General features: G+C 38.6%; 1 protein-coding gene across 1 annotated transcript; it reads left to right on the forward strand.

The window, feature by feature from the left end:
* The first annotated feature begins 2,640 nt into the window (after positions 1-2,640).
* LOC114560115 (zinc finger protein 2 homolog) lies at positions 2,641-17,260 on the forward strand. The gene is made up of 8 exons (XM_028585266.1): positions 2,641-2,660; positions 4,575-4,684; positions 6,249-6,482; positions 8,309-8,557; positions 9,432-9,494; positions 9,585-10,043; positions 14,838-15,077; positions 15,920-17,260. The coding sequence occupies exons 1-8, from the start codon at positions 2,641-2,643 to the stop codon at positions 16,501-16,503; spliced, it is 1,959 nt and encodes a 652-aa protein (XP_028441067.1). The 3' UTR covers positions 16,504-17,260.
* The last annotated feature ends 327 nt before the right edge of the window (positions 17,261-17,587 follow it).

Genomic DNA, 17,587 nt, shown 5'->3' on the forward strand with positions numbered 1-17,587 from the left:
CAAAAACAGTTTTTCCTAAGCAACACAGTTACCGAAACAGTGGCAAATATTGTAGAAGTACAGCCTTGAACTGCAGTTATTGTGGTGAAAACATTTGCTTAACTTTACAACTGTTTGTTATCGTGCATTTAACAGAAATTGAACATTACTTGATTACTTGAGCAATTGTTACAATATTTGTTCTAGTAAATATAGATTAAACTAGAGTGAACGTGCCAGATTCTTGTTACCTGGAGGTGCACATAGAAACAGAATCACTACTACTTTTTTATTAATAAGGGAAATAATTCCACTAATTAACCCTGACAAGGCACACCTGTGAAGGTAAAACCATTTCAGGTGACTACCTCATGAAGCTCATTGAGAGAACACCAAGGGTTTGCAGAGTTATCCAAAAAAGCAAAGGGTGGCTACTTTGAAGAATCTAAAATATAAGACATGTTTTCAGTTATTTCACACTTTTTTGTTAAGTACATAATTCCACATGTGTTCATTCATAGTTTTGATGCCTTCAGTGAGAATCTACAATGTAAATAGTCATGAAAATAAAAAGGAAACGCATTGAATGAGAAGGTGTGTCCAAACCTTTGGCCTGTACTGTATTTTTCAGATCTCTCAATTGCCATGATGACCAAGATATTCAACGGGGAAATGTGGAAAGCTGCCAGTCATTACTTTGCCAAATCATCTGTGGTAAGTTTACAAAATCGTAATTGAAAATGGGAGTAGGAAGTAAAGAGAGGGCAGCATAAAATGACACCTTTGGTTTCAAAAGTAAATACCTTTTAAATAATTGTGATTACTATGAAACCTTGATGTTAGCCCTTTCAGAGAGAAAGTTATGGTATTTTTTATGGGATGATTTATAACATGCTATTTAAAGCTTTAATTTACAAAGTGATCTAAATACATATTGTTAGAATGGCACTTTAACAGCGGTTGAGGCTAGATGGGATACAGCTACGGTGACGACAGTTAAGTTTAGGCACCAAAACAACTTGTTAAGTTCATGAAACAGATCGTGGTTTGAATAAAAAACTCTAGAGGAACGAAACACGTTTACCTGGGTGAAAGTATAACAAATATATTATTATATTAGTCTAGATTTTGCGGGATTTTTGCGTAACTTTTGGCCGTAGCTGTATCCCTTCTACCGTAAACAGCCCACCTTGAACTTCATCCAAAATGAAACTGCACAGACTGCAGCGCCCCCTACTGACCAAATGTCCTTACTGTTCAATTATATTTAAAGGCTGAATTGGAGCTTCTGAGGAAAATTTAGCAGAGAATTTAACTACGTTAATGACATTTGGCTTGCCATATTCTACTTGATGAAACCGGTCTTCTATTCACATCTGCAAAAAAAAAATATTACTCAACCACGTCTTAAAAACAAAGGGAGATGAAACAAAAAATGTATTAAAAATGTACTTTTTTGAATAACGCACAAAACTCAAATCTTTTGTTCTTGTCACTACAGCAGCACCACCGAGGGATCCTACTTTCCTGAGTACGAAGCCGGCCATCAAGGACTTCCCCGACTGGCAACAGACTGGAGCAGACGCTGTAGCAGGGACAGCATTTTTTTTTGCTACTGAAATAATTTACATTTTGATAGAAAGTGGACAATATAGTGTGACAATTAGTTTTTGTTCTCCAACATGTACACACTGCTGTTGTGAAGCAGTGATATACAGCTCACGAGTGTGTAGTCAAAATAGAGAAATACTGTATATTTCAGCGACTCCTACAGATTAAGAAAAATAATTAATTTTGTTAATAAATAAATGTTATTCTTGGCTCAATTGTTAAGTGTTTAGGTTCAAATAACATTACCATGATCCCATAGGCATCCAAAAATTGAGAAAGTGACGTTTTTTAAAACTGAAACAAGGTGTTGGACATCCTGTTGTGTGTGTGTGTGCAAGCCCTTTTTATTACCACGGGTTTACAGACAGTCTCTAATAATTGGGTATCACCTGGAACACAGCCAATAATCGAGAGACACACCCACCAAACGAGAGAAAACATAACTCAAGCCGTTGCACACCGTTCCCAGGAAACGTGCGTGCCCCAGCTCTTTGCCTGAGGGGAAGCCCACAGTCTCAGACTTAAAAAAACCCTGGTTTAAGCTTTTAACCCTTGTGTTGACTTCGGGTCAAATTGACCCGTTTTCAACTTTTGTTTTATATCAGAAAATATGGGACGTAGAAATAAGCGCTGAAAATGTGTAGAAGAAAAATGTAATAATTTATTTTTCAAGATTGACGGGAAGACAACACAAGGTAGTGTTTTTGTACATTAGCCCTTAGTATAGACCACAGTAGGATAATTATCCCCAAATCTAGCTACATACAAGAATATATTTTAATGTGTTACAGTGTGCTATTTTCTATAATGATTTGAACTTGTGTAAATTGTCTTTGAGTACCCTGAAAAGCACTTTATAAATAAAATGTATTATTATAAGTAATTGTGTATGGTTTATCTATCTTACTTTAGCAATTCAATTTAGTAAAGATATTTAAAGTAATTGTGTGTGACCTATACTGACCAGTTTTGTTAAATGTATTAATGCAGGATCAATTGATCTGCACATCTTCCTGACATCTGTACTACGTATAACAGATGTCAGGAACGATGTACCTGAGACTGCATCTGTAAGATGTATAGCAGATGTTAGAACGACGTATATAAGCCTACATCTCTACGATGTAGTGCATACGTTAGAACGACGTATATAAGCCTACATCTCTACGATGTAGTGCATACGTTAGAACGACGTATATAAGCCTACATCTCTACGATGTAGTGCATACGTTAGAACGACGCATATAAGCCTACATCTCTACGATGTAGTGCATACGTTAGAACGACGTATATAAGCCTACATCTCTACGATGTATTGCATACGTTAGAACGACGTATATAAGCCTACATCTCTACGATGTATTGCATACGTTAGAACGACGCATATAAGCCTACATCTCTACGATGTATTGCATACGTTAGAACGACGTATATAAGCCTACATCTCTACGATGTATTGCATACGTTAGAACGACGTATATAAGCCTACATCTCTACGATGTAGTGCATACGTTAGAACGACGAATATAAGCCTACATCTCTACGATGTAGTGCATACGTTAGAACGATGTATATTGCCTGCCTCTCTACGACGTATGGCATACGTTAGAACGATGTATATATGTATACGTCGCGAAGAGAGCGGCTATATGTCGCTGAAACGTAGCGGAGCGACGTCGCGGGGACGTCGTGCCAATGAGCAAACTACCAAAATACTACGTATCCCTGATGCATTCTGATTACATCGCCAATACGTCGGCGCGACGTATGTGTGCTTACTGGGAATATAGCGTCAGTCTGAGGAAGAGGTCCAGGGCGAGAAGACGCAAGGTGCTATGGCAAGACATACTTCAATCAGTGAGTCATTTGGCAGCAGCCCAGGTACAGGGAGATAGTGTGATAGGCTCACTGACTGTGGGAAAGTTATTCACGCTGTTAAGGCTTTAGTTTTTTAATGTTCAAGAGTTCCCCGGAATCCCAGCATTCTTACAACAAGCTAACAGAAAGCAGTTTGTTCTGAGATTTTCTTTATAATTAAATAATATGAGAGTAGGTTATTGTCTTGTCATTATGCAGCTAATTTGGAATTGGTAAGCCTACAGCCTCGGTATCGGCAATACCAGCCTGGGTATTACTTGGTATCGGATCGAATAGGAATTAAGTGGTATCGCACATCACTAGTGGCTGATCAGTCTCGTCAATTTCCAGCTAGCACGCTACGCTAACTGCTCAAGTTAGCCACGGTAAGTAAAAGTGCTTCCGGTACTGATTCTTCACAATAAAAGAAAAAACGAAAGTTATGATGCTTCTGCAGCAGAATATCGCATTTCAATGTTATTTCAAACGGTTTAGTATATTATTTGATTATTATTACTGATACCTTAACATGTAGGCAGTATTTTCATGTTAGTTTAATCCTTGAATCCTGTACATTCCGTTCTGCTACACAGATCTATATTTAAAAATAACTTTTATGTAACGTATAGGTTTATTGTTTAGTCTGATTTTACCATAAATTATATTTTAACCGTTGCTAAATTTAGGTTAAGTTGGTTGTAGGTCAAGCTTAAGACATTTTAATTTGAAGGTTAACCACCAAGTTACAGCAGACCCGGATGTTACTCTTTGAGCAATACGGTGTCTAACGAGCGGAGTCGGTTTGTTGTGCTGAGAAAGTGTGCGTGAGCTCCAACAGCACTGATCCATCAGAGCGCCTCTGTGTGTCCGGATAAAGCTGTCTGAATCTGAATGGACTTTGTGCTGCTCACCTTCTTCCTGAATGTTTTACCTCTGACTCATCTCCCGGTAGCTACAAAGCTATCGACGCTAGCTTAGCATGCTAGCTGGTTAGCAACACAGTTTGAAGGAGAGCAAACGGTGTTTTTGACGGAGTTTGTCAAAATGACTAAAGTCCAAATGCTGAGATCGTTGGTGGAGCAGCGACTAACTGCGGCTGCTGAAGAGATATTTGGGCTGTTTGAAAGGACGATAGCAGAGTACGAGGAGGAACTTTGTCGTTCAAAAGAGAAGAACGAGCGACAACAGAAACTACTGGACGCTGTTTTCAACCCTCAGCTTCGGTTACACAGAGCAGGTTTGTTACCTTTACTTCTCCTCTCTGTTCACACTCTGGTTATACTGACATCAGACCGATATGGGTCAACTTCTAGGGCCCCTGTCATTCTGGTTAATCAAACCATGTTCTCAAACTACAAAGTAAGTAGCCTACGTAAAACTAAAGTGTAGACAGGTCAGACAAAAGCCAGTTCAGGGCTCCAGACTAACTTTGTTTTACTAGGAGCACTACAGCCACTAACTGAACTTTTTTGGAAGGGAAAAGTGTAAGGATGCACACCTTAAATTGACACAAGCACTATTTGTTTTGATGATGTAAATAGTTTTATATTTGATCAGCAACTGTGCCAACGTGCCATTTGCTTTTGACCAGATAAGGCAACCTATATGTATTTTACTTTATAGAAGTAGCAGTCACATCTCTACCTCTCTCACCCAAGTGAGGGAGCGGTGCTGTCACCTTGTGTTTGAAAGGTTGTCCTGTCTCACAATGAGCTGATTTAATGATGTTGAGAAACATGAAAATATAATGCCCTCCTGGCTACAAGCCTTTGTTGTGTAGAACACTGAATCCCAACAAAGGGTTAGTTACGCTGTTGCCAGGGGTTTGTGGAAAGATCATAGAGAAGGTTAACTAATTTGATTTAAAACATTTAAATTATGATTTGATAGAATATTCCAGCTGTAACATGTAAACAATAGAGGTTGCAGTTATGTAGGAGTGTATGAAGACTAGAAAGCAAGCAAGCACAGAAGTTTAGCTAAAAGTGATGAATAAATAGTATAAATAAATAGCTGGTGAAGAGTTTTAAACACGTAATCCTTTTGTTCATTAACCCTGATGACAGTGGTTCCCAAACTGGAGGGCCCCAAGTTATAACACATCAACAACTGGTCCTTATATTTAATAAATTAATATCTATTCGGTTATAGGTCTTAGGTCCAACTAATCGTTGACTGCAAAAACATCGGGGTAGACAGAACCTATTGTGTGTTTTCATGTTTGGTTCAGGAGATGTGATACCAAAATACATAATTTGGTTACAGTGGAAGGATAAATGGCCGCCACAAAGCATTTTTGCGATGGGTCCATTTCTGAAAATGTTCAGGGCTCCGAACTGTACAAGTGTACCAATTCAATGCTTTCATGGAAAAAGTGAACATATCACCTGGACTATTCAGTTTATCCCTGTACCGTGTGGGACAAATCTGTTTAACACATCAGATGTAAATTTTTGATTTTACAATAATTAAAGCCTCTGTCCCTGCTTAATCTTTTATTTTACATAAAATAAATGGGACCAAACTAGTGATTGAGACCATAAAGTCATTATGATAGTGTTTACTGAGTAATCAGGGTCATTTTCTCAGACTTCTATAAAACGGACTTCTTTTTGGAGCCTGCTGAAAATGAGAGAGAATGCAGCTTTAATGAGCTTCAGCATTGGCTCCACTTTTCTGACCCGGAAACCATTATTTTTTGGTCTCAGGAAAAAGAGAGCAAGTGTTCTGGTCTATTCTACAATAACAGTACATAACAATAATAACAGTAGTATCCTATTTTTTGTTGTCTGTCCTTCCAGAGCTCCCACAGCAACATGTCTGTAAGGAGGAGGAGGTTCTCTCTGACCAGGAGCTCAACATGCCAGTTATAACCTCTGTGGTATCAGAAGCAAACAGTGACCACCAGCTCCTCTCTCACAACTCTCATGAAGCTGAGAGCCACGATCAGAAAGGAAGCAAGCATGGAGACTCAGGATCAACTACAAATGCAGAGCCAGAACCAAAGAAGAGACGACGCAAGAGCAGAAGTCACAGTAACAACGTAGACAACACTAACATATCAGAGATTCACCCTAATACTCAAACAAGTAAAAGGTCTTTCATATGTGACACATGTGGGAAAGACTTAAAGTATAAATCTGCATTGCAGAGACACCTGATAGTCCACACAGGTGAGAAGGGTTATTCTTGCAAAACATGTTGAAAAGATTTTAGCCAAAATAGTGGCTTGTTAGTCCAATTGAGAACTCGCACAGGTGAGAAGCTGTACATTTACAAGAACTTTTATACCTTGATATATTCTGTTCTATACACTTCTGTTCTGGTAATTGCTCAGAAACCCTCTGAATATTGTAAATATATCTAGGAAAGCCTTCTAAATCTTCTAAATACCCTAGGTCTCTAGTTTCTTTTACCTGTGGGTAAATGCAGACCTCCGGGAACTGCTGTTCATCAGCATGTACGAAAGTAAATAGAAAATCTGCAAACTTTTTGGTTGACAAGGTGCTACCAAATTCTGAGACATACAGTGGCACTCATAAGTTTATGAAGCCATGCTAAAGTTGACTAAAAAGAGGAATAAGAAATTATCTTTTGGAAATTTATCTTAATGCCTTAATTAAAAAAATGAGGAAAAATCCCGCCTTTTTTTTAATTTCAGTTAGCTTAATAGTTGGTTTGATTTGCATTCAGAGATGATTTAATGGAAAGTACCCCATGCCAGTCTCTAGGTATGGTGAAGGGTATGTGATCCTGGATCCATGAAATAACTGGCCTTGAAAAATAAAAATCTGCCTGCCTATATGGGAATTTAACATAGGGGTGTACTTACTTATGCCCCTTGTATTTTAAGGAAGAACATTTATTTATTTAGGATACATTATTCATTCACAAAGAAAATTGGTGTACTTAAATGTTGGATTTTTACAATTTTTTTTTAAATTAAGGAATTAAGATCAACTTCCAAAAGATTATTTTTTTTTTTTGCTCTTTTTAGTCGTCTTTAGCATGGGTTCATAAACTTATGAGTGCCACTGTACTTTTTCGGAGACAGAAATGGTTCCTATTAACTTTGATGAAGTGAAAACCCAGTGAGACGGTCAAAGTTTAAGTTGAAAACATGTACAGCACCCAAAAACAAGGTCAGGTCTATTTTAATGTACCCAGTGCCCTGGTTAGCATCACTAAGTGTGCATTCACATTTCCTGTGTCCGCCGTCAGACGGTGCAGCCAAAACACAGGTCTTTCCAATAATTTTTTACAAAGGTGCGTCAGGGGCTGCAGTGGGGGAAGACGGAAAGAAAAAAAAGCTGCGGTTGCCTATCATCTCAGCGTAGATCAGACTTGTCAGTCCATTTTGAGGCAGTGTGAGAACGGGAAACATCACTGCCTCTATCGCTGCCACAAGAACATTTTGAAACACTATGAGGCTGACTGTTTGCCAAACAACGAAGCACAGCCCGTCCTTCTCTTTCTTTCCCTGCTTTATCGTCTATTTCTAAATAAACAGGACCATAATTTACTAAATTAACATCATGCTGCTGTATTGAAGAAGACTTGAAACTAGCAATTGAGATCATAAACTCATTATGAAAAGGTTGTAAATTAAGTGAGAAGTAGGGTCATTTTCTTTTATACTCTTATTGATCAGACTTATTTTTGGAGCCAGTGGAGTCGCCCCCTGCTGAAAATTTGATAGAATGCAGCTTTAATGAGCTTTAGCATTGGCTTCACTTTTTAGCCCCCTGAAGCTCCATTCATTATTTTTACAGTCTATGTTCTCAAGAAAAAGAGAAGAAATGTTCTGTTCTTTTCTCCAGTAATAGTGGTATCCTATTTCTTTTGTTGTCTGTCCCTCCAGAGCTCCCACAGCAACATGTCTGTAAGGAGGAGGAGGTTCTCTCTGACCAGCAGCTCTGTATTCAAGAGAGGAACTCCAGTCTGGACCAAGAGGACCCAGAGCCTCCACAGATTAAAGAGGAACAGGACGAACTGTTCACCAGTCAGGAGGAAGAGCAGCTTGTACTGAAGCAGGAGATGGATAACTTTCGTCACAGTAACATCGTAAACAACACCAACATGTCAGAGATTCACATCAATACTCAAACAGGTAAGCTATTTTATGTGACATGTGGGAAAGAGTTTAAATATAATTCAGGTTTGAAGAAACACCTGAGAATCCACACAAGTGAGAAGTCATATTCTTGCAAAACATGGAAAAAAATTCTGACAAAATAGTGGCTTGTTGGTTCAATTGAGAACTCACACAGGTGAGAAGCTGTACATTTACAAGAACTTTTATACTTTGATATATTCTGTCCTATACACTTCTCTACACCCTTCTGTTCTGGTAATTGTTTCGAAACCCTCTATATAATGTTAATATATCTAGGAAAGCCATACATCTCCTAAATGCCCTAGGTCTCTGGTTTGTTTTACCTGTGTGTAAACGCAGACATCTGATAGCTACCGTTCATCAGCATGTACGGCTTATGGTCTAGTTTAAAATAAATGGGACCATAATTTACAAAATGAACATCATGCTGTATTGAAGAACAGACCATAAACTCATTATAAAAAGGTTGTAAATTAAGTGAGAAGTAGGGTCATTTTCTCTTATACTCAAAAACAACTCTTATCTATTAAGACTTATTTTTGGAGCCAGTGGACTACTTTAATGCAGTTAACATAAACGTAAAAAAAAAAAAATATATATGGTTAGACTTATGTAATAATTGCTACAGGCCTAACTATGATTGTATGCAGTTTTATGTTGCAGCCTGTATGTCCAAGACAAGTTTCCCTTGGGACAAATAAAGTAATCTTTATCTAAAAGTTAAACTTAATTTCACTTAGGTAAATGCATAACCCAGAAATGAACATAGAACATAATTAATATATAAACATACTAAATATTATGTAAAAAGATCTTGTCAATGTGAAATTACAGTTTTTTCTGTGTGCATGTATGTGATTCTCCTCAGATGTCCAGCAGCTGTCAGTGGTTAAAGCAGAGGTTCCCCTTGAGCAGCAGGAGTGGAGCTCCAGTCTGGCCCAGGAGGACCCAAAGCCCCCCCCACACATTAAAGAGGAACAGGAGGAACTCTGGACCAGTCAGGAGGGAGAACAGCTTCAAGGGCTGGAGGAGGCTGATATCAAGTTGCCGTTCACTTCTGTCCCTGTGAAGAGTGAAGATGATGAAGAGAAAGCTCAGTCCTCACAACTTCATGAAAGCCAAACTGAAGAGAACAGAGAGGCAGAGAGAACAGGAGCTGATGGAGAGGACTGTGGAGGACCAGAACCAGCCAGGAACTCAGATCCAGATAATCCTTTACAACCAGCTACTCATGACAAGACTTCAGACTCCTCTGAATCTCAGACTGATGCCAGCGGTGTTTTGGAGGAGACTAGGGAACCTCAGTCAGGTTTAAACTCTCTGCAAAACAATGAAGTAGCTGTAAGTGATGTGGAATGTAATACTGGAAACACATCAGTTAGCTCCTCTGAATGTGCTGGAAGCTTTGGCCGCAAGAAACATCTGCAGAAACCCTCTGGAGTCCAAACAGGAGTGAAACCATTTTGTTGCTCAGTTTGTGGTAAAAGATACCTTCTGAAGAAGACCTTAACAACTCACATGAAAGTTCATTCAGAAGAAAAATGTTACACCTGCTCAGTTTGTAAAGCAAGTTTCTGTCAGCCTGGCAATTTGGTTAAACACATGAGAATCCACACAGGGGAGAAACCATTTAGTTGTTCAATTTGTGGTAAAAGATTCACTCAAAAGCAACATCTGAAACCACACTTGGCTGTCCACACGGGGGAAAAAACATTTAGTTGCTCAGTTTGTAGTAAAAGATTCATACAAAAGCAACATCTGAAACAACACTTAGCTGTCCACACGGGGGAAAAAACATTTAGTTGTTCAGTTTGTAGTAAAAGATTTGCACTAAAGCAACATCTGAAACGACACTTGACTTCCCACACTGGGGAGAAATTATTTAGTTGTTCAGTATGTGATAAAAGATTTGCACACAAGCAACATCTGAAAACACACTTGCCCGTCCACACAGGGGAGAAACCATTTTGTTGCTCAGTTTGTAGTAAACGATTTGCGCTAAAGCAATATCTGAAAAGACACTTGAGCATCCACACAGGGGAGAAATAATTATTTGTTAAAGGTGCAATATATAATACTGACAGACAGCGTTTAAAATGGTTACTGCAGGTTGAGAACGCTGAACCCAATGTCCTTTAATGTCAATCAGTATGTTTACGTGCACGTAATATTCCAGTTTTTGCCCTAATTCCGAAAAAGTCAATATTCCAACTAAGCGGTTTACGGGGCTAATAAAAGAGAGTATTCCACTAATATTCCCGTTTCCATGTAGCCATGTAAAACATTTTTAAAGTTTACCTTTGCACGGTCAAATTCCTCCCTACATCTCTGACTTGAAACAGCTTCATACTCCCACCCGTAGTCTGAGGTCATTAGATCTGAGGCTATCAGTGGTTCCCTACACTCATTTTGAAACTAGAGGGGATTGATCATTCCAAGCAGTGGCTCCTAGGCTGTGGAATGCAGACCTGCCAACCTGTACGCATTTTGCGTAGTATATACGCATTTTGACATCAAAATACGGTGATACGATTTGTCACTTTAGACTATGCAAAAATCAGGTGACTGCTTTGAGTTCACTCGTTGACGTGCAGTAGCCGTCTCAGTCTAACTCTTGATGATAGTAGGCAGCAAAACTTATGGCTAAAAACAGCGTAGCAGGCACGAGCATGCTGGAAAAAAAAACTAAAGAAGAAGAGTTCGACCAATCACACCGTCGGGTCCCTTCCTCTAATGTCAAGCGGGAATATCAGCTACTGATAGGATTATTCATTCCCTTTTATATATGTCAATGTTCATTCCTCCCTCATTCCCATTTAGTTTGGTTGGTTTCCCCCATATATCTATGGGTTTCCCCAAGGGAGGACTGTGCTTGCAAAGGTAAACGGATTTGATGTAGAAAGGTGAAATTAATTAATTTACGTAGCCTACCTGTCAACTTTGGAGAAATATTATTTATTTATATTATTAATAAAGCCTTGCATTTATAAAGTGTTGGATTTCGTTACAAAGGTTGCCTTTCCTATGATTAAGTTCATACCGTAATAGGGCTGGGCGATAAAACGATAACGATATGTATCGCGATAGACACATAATCAATATCAATAGAAAATGCGGTTGATAAAACGTTCGATAACTTGTTTTTCTTCATCAGAAGAAACCAGAGGTTGTGAATCAAGTTTGGTTGCATGAACAAAGGCCCTCACTCTCTGGCAACCTAGCAATGTGGGGAGTGACACTCTAACAGCCAATCATGTAACAGTATCATGTTTGGTTGCGCCACATCGCTGTCTCATGTTCTTCAATAACAGAACCGGCGTGGAGTGGAAAGTGAGTGTCGCAGCAAGCGAGGAAATCGTTGATAAAACAGGAAAAGAGTCGGTATGGCAGTTTTGGGGATTTTATAAGTCTGACCGTAGTCAGACCAATGTCGTCTGACCGTCGTCCCCACCAACACTGGTACTACCACAAATTTGTTTTACCACTTTAGCCGCGCTCACACTTTCGAGCACAGCCGTATTCGCCATCAATATCCAACAACATCTGCAACTGCAACACGGCACAAGCAGCAGACCACCATGGAGAGGTACTCTGCATCAGCACCTTACTAAACACTACAAAGAAATAACGGAGGCAGACATGCTGAGCACCGTCCAGAAGCCAGGTTACCAACCTAGCACTAAACCTGCAGAAAATAGTTCCTTCTCAGGTTTCTTATATTTAGCTAAAACTTTGCACTATTTTATGATACTTTATTAAGCATTTCTTACTTATTCTTTAATTTTGCACCTTAATGTTAAGAGATAATTGAATAAGTGTTCATTGGGATTTTAGACCTGTTTACATTTTAATTATTTGAGTGTTTTCCATGGTTGTGTTGACATTTCTGCTTTTATAACTGAGGGGATTATAATCAGAGCAGGGTTAAGTTTAAAATAAAAATGTTTAAATTTGATATATTTTTCTCCTGTTCCTTATTTTAAATAGGTCATAAAAAATATCAATAATTATCGATATCAACCGATATGAAAAACTTATATCGTGATACAGTTTTCAACCATATCGCCCAGCCCTAGCAGAGCCAGAACCGAAGAAGAGACGACGCAAGAGCAGAAGTCACAGTAACAACGTAGACAACACTAACATGTCAGAGATTCACCCTAATACTCAAACAGGTAAAAAGTATTTCATATGTTACACATGTTGGAAAGACTTAAAGTATAAATCAGCATTGCAGAGACACCTGATAGTCCATACAGGTGAGAAGGGTTATTCTTGCAAAACATGTCGAAAAGATTTTAAAAGAATTAAAAAAATTAGGAAAAATCCAACCTTTAAGGACACCAATTTTCTTTGTGAATGAATAATGTATCGTAAATAAATAAATGTTCGTCCTTAAAATACAGGGGGCATAAGTAAGTACACCCCTAAATCATATCTCTATCATCTATTTATCAGGCTGCATAGTATCCATGGTAATATGCATCCTGATAAAGTTCCATTGGCCTTTTTAAAATTAAAATAGCCCCACATCATCACATACCCTTCACCATACCTAGAGATTGGCATGGCTTTATTTCAGTTAGCCTAATAGCTGGTTTGATTTGCATTCCGAGATGATTTAATGGAAAGTACCCCATGCCAATCTCTAGGTATGGTGAACAGTATGTGATGATGTGGAGGCTATTTAATTCCAAAGGCCAAGGAACTTTATCAGGATGCATAGTATCCTGGATCCATGAAATAACTGGCTCGCTAAGCGTGCATTCACAATTCCTGTGTCCGCTGTCAGATGGTGCAGCCAAAAGACAGGTCTTTCCAATAATTTTTTTAAAGGTGCGGCAGGGGCCGCAGTGGGGGAAGACGGAAAGAAAAAAAACGCTGCTGTAGCCTATCATGTAAGCATAGATCAGACTTGTCAGTCTGTTTTGAGGCAGTGTGAGAACAGGAAATATCACTGCCTCTATCGCTGCCACAAGAAAGTTTTGAAACACTGAGGGTAAAAAAGCACTGAACTGCAGAGGAGTTAATGAGCATCGAATATTCGAAGAATAATAAACTTATAACCTCTCAAGGATCACCGTCCCGTCAACGTGACACTTTGTGACTGGGGCGTCGCTGTAACCTCGATAAAACTTCCACTCATGAGCGTTTTTATTATTTTAAATCATTAAATCTTTAAGATATACATCCATGTACACAACTGTTACAAAGTAACAGAAAATAAAACAATTCAGCCGTAATCTGCGCAGCTGAGAGTGCACGCATACCTGTTTTCGTTGTCCTTTCAGCAACAAAGTGGTATTTTGACCAAAACTTGATTTTCATAAATCCCCAAGAGTCCAAGGAAATGTAATATCCAAGCTTTATATTCCAAAACGATCTCTTCCCCTCACAATGGTGAAGTTTCTGGCCGAATCACAAGGAAAAACCCGAAACAGATTTCCATTTCCGCACTTGTTATCGCCGCTAGCTTCTCTGCCCAGCTTGCTAAATGCTCGAAGTGGGTGTCATCGTGTACCGACCATAGACAGTATATAAGTTACAGACAGTATCTTCTTCTTCTTTGTAGTTTATTGGCGGTTGGCAAACCAACTTAAATGTGCATTACCGCCACCGACTGGAGTGTGAACGAGAGATAAATGCAGAAAATAAATAAACCAAAATAATAAAAAATATTCAAATGTCAAATTTTCAAATCAAATACCAACCCACCGAACGAATATTCGAATATTCGGGTCCAGCCCTAGCTGACTGTTTGCCAAACAACGAAGCACAGCCCGTCCTTCTCTTTCTTTCTCTGTGAAATGAAGCTGCATTGCGCGGTCTAGTCTAAACACAGCCTAAGCCTATATCCTGATTGACAGGTGGCTGTGTAGCCAGGCCCTAAATCATCCCCTGCTTTATCGTCTGTTTCTAAATAAATAGACCATAATTTACTAAATTAACATCATGCTGCTGTATTGAAGAAGACTTGAAACTAGCAATTGAGATCATAAACTCATTATGAAAAGGTTGTAAATTAAGTGAGTAGTAGGGTCATTTTCTCTTATACTCCTATAGATCAGACTTATTTTTGGAGCTAATGGAGTCTCCCCCTGCTGAAAATTATATAGAATGCAGCTTTAATGAGCTTCAACATTGGCTTCACTTTTTAGCCCCCTGAAGCTCCATTACTTTTACAGTCTATGTTCTCAAGAAAAAGAGAACAAATGTTCTGTTCTTTTCTCCAGTAATAGTGGTATCCTATTTCCTTTGTTGTCTGTCCCTCCAGAGCTCCCACAGCAACATGTCTGTAACGAGGGGGAGGTTCTCTCTGACCAGCAGCTCTGTATTCAGGAGAGGAACTCTTGTCTGGACCCAGAGCCTCCACAGATTAAAGAGGAACAGGAGGAACTGTGCACCAGTCAGGAGGAAGAGCAGCTTGTACTGAAGCAGGAGATGGATACCTTTCGTCACAGTAATAATGTAAACAACACCAACATGTCAGAGATTCACATCAATACTCAAACAGGTAAGCTATTTTATGTGACACGTGGGAAAGAGTTTAAATATAATTCAGGTTTGAAGAAACACCTGAGAATCCACACAGGTGAGAAGTCATATTCTTGCAAAACATGGAAAAAAATTCTGACAAAATAGTGGCTTGTTGGTTCAATGGAGAACTCACACAGGTGAGAAGCTGTACATTTGCAAGAACATTTATATTTTGATATATTCTGTCCTCTACACCCTTTTGTTCTGGTAATTGTTTAGAAACTCCCTGTATATTGTTAATATATCTAGCAAAGCCATACATCTCCTAAATGCCCTAGGTCTCTGGTTTGTTTTACCTGTGTGTAAACGCAGACATCCGATAGCTACCGTTCATCAGCATGTACGGCTTATGGTCTAGTTTAAAATAAATGGGACCATAATTTACAAAATGAACATCATGCTGTATTGAAGAACAGAGAAAATTAAGTGAGATGTAGGGTCATTTTCTCTTATACTCAAAAATAAGTTATCTATTAAGACTTATTTTTGGAGCCAGTGGACTACTTTAATGCAGTTAAACGTAAAACAAAAATATGGTTAGACTTATGTAATAATTGCTACAGGCCTAACTATGATTGTTTTGTAGTTTTATGTTGCAGCCTGTATGTCCAAGACAAATTTCCCTCGGGACAAATAAAGTAATCTTTATCTAAAAGTTAAACTTCATTTCCCTTAGGTAAATGCATAACCCAGAAATGAACATAAAACATAATTAATATATAAAACATACTAAAGATTTTGTAAAAAGATCTTGTCAATGTGAAATTACAGTATTCTAACAGTTGTCTCCGTGTGCATGTATTTGATTCTTCTCCTCAGACGTCCAGCAGCTGTTGGTGGTTAAAGCAGAGGTTTCCCCTGAGCAGCAGGAGTGTGAGACTAATGACTGGGAGGAGACTAGGGAACCTCAGTCAGGTTTAAACCCTCTGCAAAACAATAAACTAGTTGTAAGTGATGTGAAATGTAATACTGGAAACACATCAGTTAGCTCCTCTGAATGTGCTGGAAGCTTTGGCCACAAGAAACCTCTGCAGAACCACTCTGGAGTCCAAACAAGAGTGAAACCATTTTGTTGCTCAGTTTGTGGTAAAAGATACCTTATGAAGAAGACCTTAACAACTCACATGAAACTTCATTCAGAAGAAAAATGTTACACCTGCTCAGTTTGTAAAGCAAGTTTCTGTAAGTCTGGCAATTTGGTTAAACACATGAGAATCCACACAGGGGAGAAACCATTTAGTTGTTCAATTTGTGGTAAAAGATTCACTCAAAAGCAAAATCTGAAACCACACTTGGCTGTCCACATGGAGGAGAAAACATTCAGTTGCTCAGTTTGTAGTAAACGATTTGCACTAAAGCAATATCTGAAAAAACATTTGAGCGTCCACATGGGAGAGAAATAATTATTTGTTAAAGGTGCAATATATAATACTGACAGCCAAGGTTTAAAATGGTTACTGCAGTCCAAATTCAGAATACTGGAGAGAGCTGGCCCCTCCTCCTCAGACTCAAAGTTTATAGGGTTGCCAGGTTGAGAACGCTGAACCCAATGTCCCACAATGTCAATCAGTATGTTTACGTGCACGTAATATTCAGTTTTTTGCCTTAATTCCGAAAAAGACGATATTCCGACTAAGCTGTTTACGGGGCAAATGAAAGTGAGTATTCCACTAATATTCCCATTTCCATGTAGCCGTGCAAAACATTCCAAAGTTTACCTTTGCACGGTCAAATTCCTCCCTACATCTCTGACTTGATACAGCTTCATACTCCAACCCGTAGTCTGAGGTCATTAGATCTGAGGCTATCAGTGGTTCCCTAAACTCATGTTAAAACTAGAGGGGATCGATCATTCCAAGCAGTGGCTCCTAGGCTGTGGAATGTCTTGCCTCCCTATTCTGTCAAATCTTTTAACCCCTTGTGTTGTCTTCCCGTCAACCTTGGAAAAAAAAGTTATAAATTGTTAAATATTTCCTCTACACATTTTTAGCGCCTATTTCTACATCCCATATTTTCTGATATAAAACAAAAACGGGTCAATGTGACCCAAAGTCAACACAAGGGAAGCAATTGAAGACTCTGCTATTCAAGCAGGCTTTTAGTTAGTCAAGGGGATTTTTTTTACGTTTTTTTTTCTTTCCTATTTGTATTTAAATGTTCTTGTATTTTAATTTGTCGGATTGTATATTATTAAATTTTTTTGTGAATCACTTTGCGATTTTTATCTGTGAACGGTGCTATACAAATAAACTTCACTTACTACCAGTGGTGGAGGACTTTTTGGACCGTGCGAACACAGCATCCCTCTTTCATCCTTTTAACCAGCTTCTTGAAAAGGTCGGTGTAGCGATGTGTGCGCATAAACGATATAGTGATAGAAAAGGTAAGAAGTTACACTGAAGTTTTATACCATTAGATTAACTGAAAACATTAATAGATCATTTATATTCGTATTTGAACAGCAAAGAATGTACTTTATAAAGAAAC

Source organism: Perca flavescens, chromosome 8, assembly GCF_004354835.1.
Source record: "Perca flavescens isolate YP-PL-M2 chromosome 8, PFLA_1.0, whole genome shotgun sequence".
Taxonomy (NCBI): domain Eukaryota; kingdom Metazoa; phylum Chordata; class Actinopteri; order Perciformes; family Percidae; genus Perca; species Perca flavescens.

Bases quoted from the DNA above. Each gene is read 5' to 3' on its own strand.
- LOC114560115 (XM_028585266.1), top strand. From the start codon at position 2,641: ATGTACCTGAGACTGCATCT. The intron at 2,661-4,574 runs GTAAGATGTATA...GCTGTTTGAAAG, and splicing joins ATGTACCTGAGACTGCATCT to GACGATAGCAGAGTACGAGG. The intron at 10,044-14,837 runs GTAAAAGATACC...CTGTCCCTCCAG, and splicing joins ATTTTGTTGCTCAGTTTGTG to AGCTCCCACAGCAACATGTC.